This window comes from Hemibagrus wyckioides, linkage group LG09, assembly GCF_019097595.1.
Source record: "Hemibagrus wyckioides isolate EC202008001 linkage group LG09, SWU_Hwy_1.0, whole genome shotgun sequence".
In the NCBI taxonomy this organism is placed as follows: Eukaryota; Metazoa; Chordata; class Actinopteri; order Siluriformes; family Bagridae; genus Hemibagrus; species Hemibagrus wyckioides.
Genome location: NC_080718.1, coordinates 16294534 through 16308748, shown reverse-complemented (window position 1 = coordinate 16308748; position 14215 = coordinate 16294534). Strand labels below are relative to the sequence as shown.

Here is a 14215-nt window from a genome sequence, read left to right as displayed (position 1 = left end):
GTTTAGTAGTATTCATTGTTGTGTACAAAAATAATCAAAGAAAATCTTTTTGGGCTGTTGCTCAAGAAAAGACTGGAAAAGAAGAAAGAAGACTAGACTAAGATAAACTTTAGAAGGCTAAAATAAGAAAAACTTCATAAAAACGATAACGTGATATCACAGGTGAGGGTTTAAGTAAAGATGGCTGAGGCCAGTTGAGGCTTATGAAGGCTGCAGGCTTAAAGAGAGAGGCAGAGACACAGCAGTGAGATAAAGGGGGCAGGGTGCACGTTTTCCTTTGGTGCCCAAAATATCAACATAAAAAAGAGATTTTCTTTGATTGAATCATACAAAAATCTCACTTCTGTTCATGTTCAAGGGAGTGAAAAAGGAGCAAGCTGTGATCCTACTCGGAGAAGGGTCAATATCCTCCTTCCTTCCTTCCTAACCAGCTTCTAAGCTATGGGTGGTGGTGTGCGAATTCTTGTTAACAAAAAAATGGACAGCACAGTGAGATATGGCACGTCTTCCTCTTTACGTAGCCCTGGTGGTCTAGGGAAAAACAGGAAAAGCGAGTCGATATGTCGTGAGAGGCTACGCTGCAGGAGGGCTGGGTGACTGGCTGGACAGAGACGGATATCTCGGAGCAAGGCGGACGCTCGGCCGGGGGAGTAGGTGGTGCAGGTGACCAGGTGCTGCGCAGTGTGACTGTATGCTCTAAGGACCTGGATAGATTTAGGTCAAGTGAAACGACACTGAGGTGCCTGATGGGAGGAAAGGAAAGGCGTGGGGACGCAGGAAGGGGAAAAACACAGCGCCGAGCAGCCGGATGTAGAGGATTGAAATGGTGCACGTCCTGGCTTCTGAGAAACAGGAAATAGAAAGCAGGAGTTCTGTAGTAGACACCTACCGTCTTCAGCCTCTTCACTGCATCTTCACAGATATGCATGCCACGAGACTCCTCCACCTCCACATGGCCTAGATACTGCAAAGAGACAGGAAAAAGAAATCATTAGCTACATTTAAAGCCTCAGCTCTTCCTGCTTCTCTTAATAAATCTTCACAAATAGACACTGTGCAGGAGGAAGCCATACCACAGCACCCTCTACGCTGCTAAAGATCTACCTCATGAGTCACCATTCCTCACCCTGAAGTCTCTCGGGGCAACAAAGATCACGCAGGGAGGCAAATGGCCATTGTGTGTGCAGTACTAAGAGGAAGTCCTAACCCTTTCCTTGATGAACACAGAAAGCCATGACCTAGGGCTCTCCACCCAGCTCGACACGTCTTACAGCTATTCTCAGACTGTGACGTATGCAGACGTATAGATGACATAAAGCTGGAATCTCTGAGCATGTTATAATCCAGTTTGGTTTCATTTAGTTAACTGATTCTTTGTGGATACAAAATTTTTGCCATTACAAAAACCACTAGAATTTATGTATCTCTCGTATAACTTGCACAGCACATCTGATTCTTCAGACTGAATTTACATTACAATTACTTTTGACCAAAATTACATTTTACTGTATACTGCAACGTCTACGTTCAGAAATCAGTGAAGTAAGAGCGAGGAAACGGTTGTGTAGAGAGTGAAAATAAGGCACTGATGTCTCTGAGACTGATGTGGATGTTTACGATCACTGATAACTCGGAGAGGAAGGTGGGCGAGGTGTTTACTTGTCATCTCAGGATAAAAATAACCATGGTTTAATGAATTCTTTACTGAATCTACACAGGTCATTTACTATTTAAGAAATATAAACATTGAATGGTATAAAGTTAGTTGGTTTACGGCATATTAAATCTCAGCTGAGCATTTTATTAAGATTAAATGGCATTCATTTTATTTTATTTTATTTTATTAAATGCTAAATAAATCAAATTAATTACAGGCAATTTACTTATGGGCAATCTGCTTCTGTGGAATTTAATTTAATAATTAATTAACTTAATTGAAAAATCATTAAATGTGACTTTCACTTAGCCAGACTTAGTAAGATGACTTCGGCTGTGGCGTTAAGATTTCCTGGTTCCATCATGACAACGCCCCTGGTCACAAAACTGATGTTGGAGTGGAAGAACTTGAGTGACCAGAACACCTTTGGGATGATTTTGGAACCCTGACTGCACCCCTGGCCTCCTCTGGCTCTTGTTATTGTATGAAAACAAATCCCCATAGCCACAAAATCTAATGACAAGCCTTCCCAGAAAAGGTTATTATAAAAGCAAAGGATTAGATACACAGAAATGTTAAGAAATGAAAATATTTCAATAAATAAAGAAAGAAATAACCGCAACTAAGAATTGCTTATTTTCCCCCCATCCATAATACATCCAAACCATTACGCCTGCTGAAGATGCTACTCATGTCATCTCTGGCTCACACCTTAACCTTCTTTAAAGTGACTTCTTGTAGTAAAAAGCAGCAAAATTAGTCTTTAAGTTTAGCCTCGTTTTAAACAGAAGCCACCCATCTGCCATTGCTATTTATACATGGCTCTGAACCAGTTATTGAGCATGAGCAATAAAACCAGCTGTCCATAGCCACATAAGCAGCCATTTTCCACAGACTCTAAACGGGGCAGAATTATGAGCTACCACACAGAAAAAGAGAGAGACCGACTTTCCAGTCCTTCCGTTAAAGCAGGCACTCGTTCTTCTTCAACAGTATTTTAACATAATAGTCTATTGGGAACAATAAAAAAAAAAAGCAAGCAGGACATGCGAGAGGTCACATAATTCATTCTGTCCACTCTCACTGGCCCAGTTTCATTAAATAAGATAAGGATGAAAAAAATTTAAACACACGAGAATTTGTTCTCACACGCCAGTCTGAATGACTTGTGAAGAGATAAACTGCAGCCCAGAGGGAGCACTGGACTAGACCGGTGTAATAAGCTCGGAATTAGGCTTTTCCTCTTGGCTTGCTCTGCAATGAAAATGTCCAGGACGTCCTACAAAAGGCTGCGCCGTGTCATTACATCATCTAATTTCCCACTTCCAATTTCTTTCCCTCATTCTGCTCTCAATGGTTGCTACTCTGAACCCAGTGTTGAAAGGTGTAATCACTAATCCTACTGCAGCTATTTAAACCCACACAGTTCCTCAGAAAAAGGAGGGAGAAACGCAAATAGGTAGAGAGAAAGAGAAAGAAGGAGGAGAATGAGAGGGGAGGGGAGACTAAAGCACAAGACTAGCAAGTTAGGCTGCATTGGAAGGGAGAGAGAGAGGGGGGGGGGAGGTAGAGGGAGAGGGAGAGGGACATTGACAGGAGGAAGAGGAAGAGGCCGAAGTGCTTTGCTGTTCCAGAAACCGCCTTTATTAGACAGGAAAAGTCAAATGCTGAGAATCCTCCAGGCTGGCCAACACACTTCCACCTTACTTGACAAAGTAATAGCTTACAGACAATGGAATATTATGCAAGTAGTATTACACGAGTAGTGTGGAGATAATTTATGATTAGCAGCTGAGGAGGAGAAGATAGAGACAGAGAGAGATTTCACAACACCACAGACACCACAGGAATCTAGGCCATGGCAAAAACATACACACACAAATATCACTCATGTTAATATAATCTCTACACTAGTCAGTACACTACTGGTCAATCACTACTGGAGATCACTTCAAACATTGGTCTTCTATGATTTCACTATAAATACTAACTACAACTCGGTAGCACACCTAGGTGTGACGTAAGAGCTCACACAGAAATTTAGCAATGGGGTGGGCAGCATGCCAGAACCATTACAGTCGGCTCCTGAGTGGCGCAATAGAAAAGTGTTCAGCTTATAATGCCATAGCCATTCATGGCTGGAAGTCAAGAGAGTAATAAAAAAATAAAATAAAAAAAAAAAAAGTCAGAGAGTAAAGGACAGCATGCTCTTGCTCTCAATCCCTGGTCTCCTTTAGCTTGTGTATGCAGAACAGAGCAGATAGCACTTCCTCTGAATGTGTTAATCTGCCCTGTGATGCAGCATGAGCAGTTCACAGGTCTCAGAAGAAGCATGTGCTTACTCGGCTGTTCCTAGTTGGTAGTGTGATGGGGAAGGAGAGTTGACCGAAGCAAATATGAAAGAAAATGACAAGCCTATCACTACATCTTTGCTTTCAGAATCCCATGGTTGCTGACTTATTTATATACAGTTCCTTAATTTGTTAAAATGATATATATATATTAAATAAAACATTTTACACACTGACCACTTTACAAGAAATATCTCTTTCACACAAATAGAGTGGTGTGAAAAAAAAAACGCACTAAGCAACACCTTATTGATGACAAAGGCTCGAGTTAACAGATTGGTTTGAGATAACAGGAAAGCTAAAAAAGCCACTATTTACAACCGTAATGAGCAGAAAAACACCTCATGAAAGCAGAGCACCTTGTTGCAGATGAGCTACAACAGCAGAACATCGGAGAGGTTTCCACTTTTTCCATTGTTCACGTCGTTCTTTAGCACCACTCTACACACTTCTGTGAGTGAAAATCCCAGGAGATCTGAAATAACAGTTTCTGAAGCAGTGTTTCTAATAAAGTGGTCAGTGAGTAAAATGTTTCAGCTAATATAACAAATTAAGGATCTGTGTGTAAATACGTGCGCAACCATTGGATTAAAAGGCAGACACCTGAGACGAAAAATAGGAAAAGCACTTATAATGAATAAAGCACTTATAATAATGAAACCACCATCCAACATATTGCACTTTCTCTGAATATAACTACATTCACCAAGGATGCATTTGTCCATTTTAATATCCAAATAGCCCGTCTCATCTTAGTGCTCATTTACTTTACTTTCTCAGGATAGTAATATACAACTATTTCTGTTCTGTCCAAGTCGTTACGATTTTTTTTTAACAGAGTGTAGGATGTAGAACCACGCATCATGACACAGGCAGATGATATCATACCAGATGCTGAGCCATAAATAAAAATACAAAAAATTCTATTTAGACCTGCTAATTTTATCCCAGGCAAGTTGTTTTTCTTCAATGCAGCAGTGGTTGTATTAGTTACTCGTTACCTCTTAACATCCTCAAAACCCTAACCTGCTAGAATTGTACATGGCTAATATTTTGTATTTCAGCTTACATCCTGGAGCCAGTCGTCACCTTTGAGACTGGTATTGTTATACACTGATCAGGCATAACATCATGACCACCTGCCTAATATTGTGTTGGTCCCCAAAACAGCCCTGATCCATCGAGGCAAGGACTCCACTAGATCCCCTGAAGATGTTCTGTGGTATCTGGCACCAAGATGTCAGCAGCAGATCCATTAGGTCCTGTAAGTTGCAATGTGGGGCCTCCAAGAGCCACACCTGACAACATACAGGACTTATAGGATACTTACAGGACTTAAAGGATACTTTTGATAGATACTGGCCACTGCAGACCAGGTACACCCCACAAGAGCTGCAGTTTTGGAGATGCTCTGATCTAGTCGTCTAGCCATCACAATTTGGCCCTTGTCAGACTCGCTCAAATCCTTACGCTTGTCCATTTTTCCTGCTTCTAACACATCAACTTTGAGGACAAAATATTCTAATATATCCCCATATTATATACACTACTCACAAAAAGTTAAGGATATTTGGCTTTTGGGTGAAATTTATGGAAAATGTAAAAAGTTCACACTACAGTGATATTATATCATGAAAGTAAGGCATTTAAGTAGAAGCATGCTGCAGGTGATTTCCTCATCTCAAACAATTTATTGAAACAAAAGCCAACAGTGGTGGGTATACCACAACAAAACATGTCAATGTCTCAATAATTTGTCATGTGCCCTTGACCATCAATTACAGCTTGACAGGGACGTCTCATGCTGTTCACGAGTCGACTTATTGTCTGCTGAGGCATGGCATTCCACTCTTCTTGAAGGGCGGGCCTCAGGTCATTGAGGTTCTGGGGTGCAGAGTTACGACCCTCTACACAGCGACTCAGCTGATCCCATAGGTTTTCTATGGGATTCAGGTCTGGAGAAAGTGCAGGCCACTCCATTTGAGGTACCACAGCCTCCAGCAGCCGTTCCCTAATGATGCGACCTCGATGAGCTGGAGCATTGTCGTCCATGAAGATGAAATTAGGCCTGTGTTGTTCAGGCAGGGGCACAATGACTGGATTAATGATGTTATTCAGGTAGTATTGGCTTGTCACTGTACCATTCAAAAGATGTAGGGCAGTTCTGTATTGAGTAGACACACCTGCCCAGACTGCACCACCACCACAACAGTGGCTGATGCATAGCACTCTCCTAGGCGTCTCCAACATCGTTGGCGGCCATCATTTCTGCTCAACGTGAATCGACTTTCATCGGAGAACAGCACTGAGGCCCACTGGTCCCTCGTCCAGCGTAAATGCTCCTGTGCCTGGTGGTGTGGTCAGGTACCCTTGCAGGTCGTCTAGCACGCAGACCACGCTGACCGTTTCGAATGGTCTGACGTGACACTTGGGTGCCTCTCACCTCCCTTAAATGTGCCTGGAGTTGAGTGGCATTCATCATCCGGTTCCACAGGGCACTGTTCACAATGAAGAGGTCATCAACGTGGGATTTGGCCAAAGGACGTCCACTTCTATGCCTTTCTGTGACTCTTCCAGTCTCTCTGTATCTCTGTCGCAACCTGCTGATGACACTCTGTGACACTCTAAGCTCAGTGGCCACTTCCCTCTGAGAACATCCTGTTTGAAGCCTCGCAATGGCGAGGGTACTGTTGATCAATTGTTAGGTGTGGTCTTGGTCTCATGATGTCAAAATGTGAACAGCATGATGAAGAGGACTGTTTAAATACCAATTCTAATTGAACAAGAAAATTTATTGGTCGATTCATGGATCAAACACCAGTTGTGAATTTTGCCGTTAAGCACCTTGTTAGAGAACGGCAAGTTATGCAAAAAGTACTGAAACACTGAACAGTTGGACATGTGCATTCAAAAGTGTAGAGAAGGTCAAATTAAGTTCACCTGTAAAGGTTATAGTGCATTTTAGGTGCATCCTGAAATTTCACCCGAAAGTCGAATATCCTTAACTTTTTGTGAGCAGTGTATATACAGGTCACTCTGAGAGAAGTCCACTGCAGTTATGGCTGCACTAAAATAAGTGACAAGCTTCTACATTTTTTATAACCTATTCTCTTGCTAACACAGAGTTATTGGCACCGTTTGTAATGATGGGTAAAAATGCTCATGAAAAAAGTAAGGATTGTTTTATGACTCCTAAACACAGAATCTGTCAAGATTCCCCATGAACCAAAGTGCTCTATTGTGAACTCTCCTCTTCAGCTCCGCTCAGCGGGGTTAAGCATGTGACTAGGATGGTCAGGTCAAAGCTTAATTTTGGTCAGTGAATTATTTTTGGGTCAATTTGGAATGCAAGATTTGTATATTTGTCTTGCTAGAAGATCCCACCATGATCCAGCAGTAACTTTCATCTAAAATCTCCTGCTCCTCCACCAAACAACTATTTTTCTTCACTGACTAAAGCCACTTTACCACAAAGCTTTATTTATGTCTCATCTGACCACAGAAATCACCAAATAAAGACACGACAAATGTTTTGTTGGCATGGAGATGACACCTAATTGTAGATTTTGACACGGCGACCCCAGAACACCGTCCTCTTCCAGACAGGTTAATGGAACTCTGGGTGTTTTACAATTCTGAATTATTGACTTAACAATGGATTTTCAGAGGTGGTGCTATTTTTATTACCAATATCTGATTTATGAAGGTCACCAAGCGTTTGTCTCATGATGACGAATGGCTGAAGGAATTTGAGCCCTGTATCACCTCTTACTAATACCTCAGTGAAACAGGAAGTCATGAATGAATGAATTAAAAGTTCCTGAAAACTAAAGTGGACTTTTAAAAATATAATACTGTATACAAACAATTTTGTTCATTCTTCTTCACATCAATACTGCATGTAAAAGATAAAAAAAAGCTTCAGTGGGGGTTTTAGGGTGATTAACCACACGAAAATCTATAGTTTTATATGTATTTTATATATATTTATGGTTTTATGTGTATTTTTCCATACCTTTAACACATATTGTTATCTGGTGTGTCAATAATTCTTGAGCCAAGTGTATTTGAATATTGTTGATATATTTCAGCAGCAAAACTGTTTAACATGAACAAGCAGTACTTGTGTTGGTTGCATTCTTATAAGTTTTTTTTTTTTTTTTTTTTTTTTTTTTAAAGTTATTTCTGAATTCACCTTGACTGGGAAGCTGCACTTGCCGCTGCGCACTGCCTCCTCGTCGGTCTGCCACTGGTGTGGTCTGCTGGACTCGGGTACATATACGTCTTTCTTGCGGCGGAAGCTCTGCCGTAGCTTATTCATGACTCAGCCTCCTCCTGCATTGGACAAAAGAGAAGAGGAAGTGAGCTGGGTGGGTGGAGAGGTTTGGCGGATACTGGACATGCTGCTGGGACATGCAGCTTTTCACTTCCACCTGGTCCACTGCATGTGACAGCAACACGGTCACACCTACAGATTGTGCTGGACCATATCCTTTTGATTTCCCTGCAAAATGCCTGGGTGTGAATTTGATTCGAGTTACCGACGATTCATTCAGGAGCTGCGTGGACTTCAATGAAATTACACGTGCTTTATCTCAGCATGTCTACCCACAAGCAATTTGTACAGCAAGACAGAAACACACAGAGCCAAGCACATGCAGCAGCAAGACAGAGGTGTTATAAAGACAAGTGAAGTAGAGGCAGTCGCTCTAAAACACACACACACACACACGCGCTGACTCACTGATAACCACCAGCTCCACTCCAGCAGCTCAGACAGGGGGAAAAGGAAATATCTACTACCATTACTACCAGTAACCTATCCACTCAAGAAGCATTTTCACTCCAACAACCATGAAAACACTAGGGCTCACATGTCACCATCACACCTTGCTGTGTACTATTTATTCATCGTAAAATTCGCCACTTTCTTGATGCTGCCCCTCCCCTTTTAAAAACAGAATTCAAACTTTTGAAAGAAAAACTCTTACAAAACCTTTGACATTTCTGAGGCCATGACTCTGTCTGGCTACATTTTCAAATCAGTCGATTACACTGATAATACTACAGAAATCCGTAGTGTTTACGTTATCACACTAACCAGAATGTTAGATCACAGGCTAAAGTGGTATCTAGCCAGAAAATGGTCTTGAATTCCTGAACATGAACACACAAGTCATATTTCTGTATCACCAACAAGAAGGAAGCTGAAAAAAAAAACTAAAAATAAAAAAACTAAAACAATTTACCTTGATGCTATTCGGATCTCATCAGTTCTTCGGCTGGTTACAAATTACTTCTGTAATTTATGCAACTGTTCAACAACTCGTTCTTGGGCGCTCACTCTAATGAGATTCTCAAGCAGAAGGACGGACAGACCACCAGATATCACAACATATACTGATCAGTCATAACATTATGAGCAGTGAGAGGTGAAGTGAATAACACTGATTATCTCCTCATCATGGCACCTGTTAGTGGGTGGGATATATTAGGCAGCAAGTGAACATTTTCTCCACAAAGTTGCCCAGGATGCACTATGGGAAGAAGGCAAGCCAGCGGAGACAGTGTCATGCTTTAGGGAATGTTCTGGTGGAAATCCTTTGGTCCTGCCATCCATGTGGATGTTACTTTGACACGCATCACTTCTACCTAAGCAATGTTGCAGACCATGTACACTCTTTCATGGAAACGGTATTCCCTGATGGCTGTGTCCTCTTTCAGGAGGATAATGCACCGTGCCACAAAGCAAAAATTCTCTCTTATTCTCCAAATTTCCCAGATCTCAATCCAATCAAGCCTCTGTGGGATGTGCTGGACAAATAAGCCAGATCCATGGAGACCCCACCTCGCAACTTGAAGGTCTTTAAGGATCTACTGCTTAAAATGTTGGTGCCAGAAACCACAGCACACCTTCAGGGATCTAGTGGAGTCCATGCCTCAATGGGTCAGGGCTGTTTTGGTAGCAAAAGGGGGACCAACACAATATTAGGCAGGTGATCATAATGTTATGCCTGATTTGGTGAACGCTCTCTGTTCAGAAATACATTTTTGATCTGTTTTTGCTTTGCAATTAAATAATGATATGCTTTTCCTGTCTATTTAAATTTTTATTAATTATTTAACGAGTGTCGATTTGTTCCACACAACACTCCTTCAACCGCTGTGCAAGTCACTGCATAAACCCTGCTATAAAAAGCTGCCTTGCTGACAATTTCACAGCACAGAGGGAGAAAAGCAGGAGTCTATCACTCCAGATAAACTGCAGAACAAACAGTATTCAGATGCAGGTAGGACGTATAACTACATTTTTATTTTTTATTTTTTTTTGCAAACGTGAGTACGTTCATGATCATAATTTACATGTGCATTTGCTTATTCGACTTCAGAGACGTAGAGTCGCTTGGACTCCTGCTGCTATAATCAGCTCTGGAAAGCTGGTTTCATTTTCAACACACTTCCAATGCCAACATCATTCAAATTGAGCCTCTGAAAAGGTTTTTAAATACTTAGAACCTTATTATCAGGTACTTGTGCTCTGCCTAATAGCTTCATTAACCACCAACAATACAGTGATGAATTTTTAATATTGCTGATAATCAAAATGGATCTATGATATAAAGAATGCTACGAGTAGCTTTGCTACATTTATTCAGTCTAGAACATCTCAGAACAAACTGCGTGAAACTTAGAAACCTAATAATTTGCCACTTGGCTATTAGCCGCTAGTTTGATTTCAGACTTCATACCAATGACTGTTAGGAGCAGAATGATTGCTTTGGCACGTGCATTTAAGATCAGTTCGCTACTTAACCTATTCACCAACAGGAATATAAGGATAAAATGCCGAGTATCAATTTCGCGTTGGATCAGATGCGACACGTTTCCCAATCCGAGCCACTGATTACATTTTAAACATGATGCACATGCTTCATTGTTGCGCCTCCTCTAACCTCTGCCATGTAACAGAAGTGTTCCTGCATCAACACGTTTGGCTAAAATTAAACATCTACGAAACTATAGATCTCAAGCACAGCACTTTAAAGTGAAATTGTTCAGCGTTAGACGACTACTGGGTAAGCGCATGATACTTAGAGCTCTTATATCCCTAGATCAGTTTACAAATACAGCTAATGTATTATCTGGTTACTTCTTGTTGGGTGCCACTTTATTTGTGGCATGCAAGTGTTCAGGTTTGCAAGCATCTGCTTCCTATCTCAAACCACAAATACACAATGCAAGCTCTCAACAGCCCAATTTCAGCCTGCAGACCATGTTGCTGATTTCCTCAGAGACCTGAAACGTGGTTTGAAAACACTGCTCGAAGAGAGCCGTGTGCCTAGTTACAACCAAGAACCTTGTGTGTGATCTGTGCAGCCATGAAAGAATGAGAAGCGCATCCCATTAAGAATTCCTTCCTTATCTCCAGCTCACAGACCTAACCTCTAGATGCTCTGCTCTCACACAACTGGCCCAGTGAAACACCAGAGAAATTAGGTTTTCTTACACACACACACACATCTGACCATACATGTTCAGCCAATTTTTTGCAAGCAAAGTCAGATCCACCTGGCAAAAAATGTCATATCACTTCAACTGTTTGTAATATTTTTTTAATACGAATTACAACCAATCAAATGCAGGGAAAGCTGCAATATCAAAGATCATCACTTTTACAGCCCTTAATAACACTCTCAGACTTTGTGTTTATTACTTATTTCACTGAAGAAATTCTTATCATTAATAAAGCAGAAGGAACATTGAAACTTTAAAACCAAGTAAATATTTGAGGAGACATTAATAAAACAATAAAAGAAAAACAGGTGTGTGTGTGTGTGTGGTGTTCCAGTTAGCAGAATAAAGAGTTACCTGTTAAATCCTAGTATGAGAAGAGAACTGAGAGAGCGGACAGAGACGAGCTACATCTCTCTCCGCTGATCCAGGACAACAAGGCGACTATTAATGTCAGGCCATGTTCTCCCTCTCCCTTTTATTTAGGTCATATCATATCTGTGCTGAGTGCAGACTCCAGGCGAGTGCCTCTCACTTTGTTTCCACAGCAATGCTGAGAAGTGTGCATGCATGCATGTGTGTGTGTGTGTGTGTGTGTGTGTATACTCCCTCTTTCCTTCTTCGCTCCACCTCTCTGCCACCACTAATTCACTTTATTTGCCCCTCTGCTCCCATAAGTCTATCTGCCTTACCCTCTTCTTTCTTCCATGACCCTTTTAAGTTTTTTTTTTTCTTCTTTAACTCTTTGGTCTCTGTTGTCCTCTTTCTTGCACTCTCCATGCCAGACTCATCCAGACCTCTGTGGGTTTCTGTCTTTCTCATTTGCTCTCTGTTAAGGTTCAAAAATGTGTGAGGGGGGAGTATAAAGGGAGCAGTCAGCACAAGCAGTAAAGGAGGGGGGAAAAAGGAAAAGAAAGAGGGGGAAAAAAATAAAGTAGGAATAGGAGGGAAAAGAGAGAGAGAGAGAGAGAGAGAGAGAGAGAAACAAAGAGAGAGAGACAGGGTCGAAGAGTGTGTGTGTGTGTGTGTCAGTGAGGGAGAGAGAGAGAGACAGACAGACAGACAGACAGACAGACAGACAGACAGAGCCTGGGTAACACGGAGAGAAAGACAGAGAGAGAAACAGAGAGCGAGAGACAGGGTGGAAGAGAGTGTGTGTGTGTGTGTGTGTGTCAGAAAGAGAGAGAGAGAGAGAGAGAGAGAGGCTGGGAACAGGTCAAGTCATGTGAAGGGGTTTTGCAGAGAGCTGAAGGGTGTGAGAGGGGTCAGGGCTGCAGGAGTGACTGGGACACAGTAGTACCATGGGATTAGTCAGGAATCAGTCCAGGAATATGAACTGGTCAAATTAATATTACCAACAAAATAATAATAATAATAATAATAATAATAATAATAATAATAATAATAATAATAATATTATATATAATAATAATAATAAAAAATAATAATAAAATAATAATAATAATAAAATAATATAATAATAATAATTGCAGAACTACCATACACAACTTTCACCTATTTATTCAATTCCATTCCGGTGTATCTGCACAATCAAACCCATACCTGCTCTCAGTGCAGCGTGAGAAGTTGAGGTACAGAGTTAACTGAACAATGCTTCATTTGCAATTAAAAAATCCAACTCAACGTCAATATCTTTGAATAGAATACGTAAAAGTAGTTATAATAAAAACAACAATAGCAAGTAACCAGGGCAAACTATCAGACTTCTCAAATAATGAACCAGGTAATGGGTTTCATTGTGAATCAGAGTGTGTAGACACGAATCGTTATCAGCTCATTAGTCTTTCTTCAGTAATTGCTGCATTTCATTTCCAGACACACCACAAAGCGCTGACATGGAACCTGTCTATACTGACGTTATTATAGAAATTCTCATTAAAACACAGCAGACGTGACTATATTCATTGTGCTGGTCTGCTTTTCAGTGCTTGTTTAATTGTGTGGCAGTCAGAGAAAAGCTGACGGACCCTATACGCTGACCACTTCACTTCTGGAAAGCCTGATCTCTATGGAATAAAATCACTGTCAAAAATAATCGTACGTAATTCGTGTGAAAAAACAGCCAGACAAAACAACAACAAATTCACAAACACAACAGCCAGACAAAACAACAACAAATTCACAAACACAACAGCCAGACAAAACAACAACAAATTCACAAACACAACAACAAATTCACAAACACAACAGCCAGACAAAACAACAACAAATTCACAAACACAACAGCCAGACAAAACAACAAATTCACAAACACAACAACAAATTCACAAACACAACAGCCAGACAAAACAACAACAAATTCACAAACACAACAGCCAGACAAAACAACAAATTCACAAACACAACAACAAATTCACAAACACAACAGCCAGACAAAACAACAACAAATTCACAAACACAACAGCCAGACAAAACAACAACAAATTCACAAACACAACAGCCAGACAAAACAACAAATTCACAAACACAACAACAAATTCACAAACACAACAACAAATTCACAAACACAACAGCCAGACAAAACAACAAATTCACAAACACAACAGCCAGACAAAACAACAACAAATTCACAAACACAACAGCCTCATTTGTGTGTAATTTTAATTTATTTGTGCGTAATTTAAAAGTACTGTATGTAATTCTGTGTTTTGTCCGAGTTGGATTCCAAAATCTA

At 40.8% G+C, this 14215-nt stretch overlaps 1 protein-coding gene across 8 annotated transcripts in view; it reads right to left on the bottom strand.

Annotated features, from left to right (window-relative positions):
• Positions 1 to 14215, bottom strand: part of numb (NUMB endocytic adaptor protein) — a 47261-nt gene that overhangs the window by 10287 nt on the left and 22759 nt on the right. For 5 of the 8 annotated variants that reach the window (XM_058398258.1, XM_058398257.1, XM_058398262.1 and 2 more), the window contains 2 exons: positions 8204 to 8343; positions 890 to 964 (listed from right to left, as the gene is read on the bottom strand). In XM_058398258.1, the coding sequence (XP_058254241.1) occupies positions 890 to 964; positions 8204 to 8329 (201 nt within the window). In that variant the 5' untranslated portion in view covers positions 8330 to 8343. Of the gene's footprint in view, positions 1 to 889; positions 965 to 8203; positions 8344 to 11877; positions 12044 to 14215 lie in introns of those variants that run through there. The other 3 variants (XM_058398264.1, XM_058398265.1, XM_058398259.1) reach the window with 2 other exon arrangements.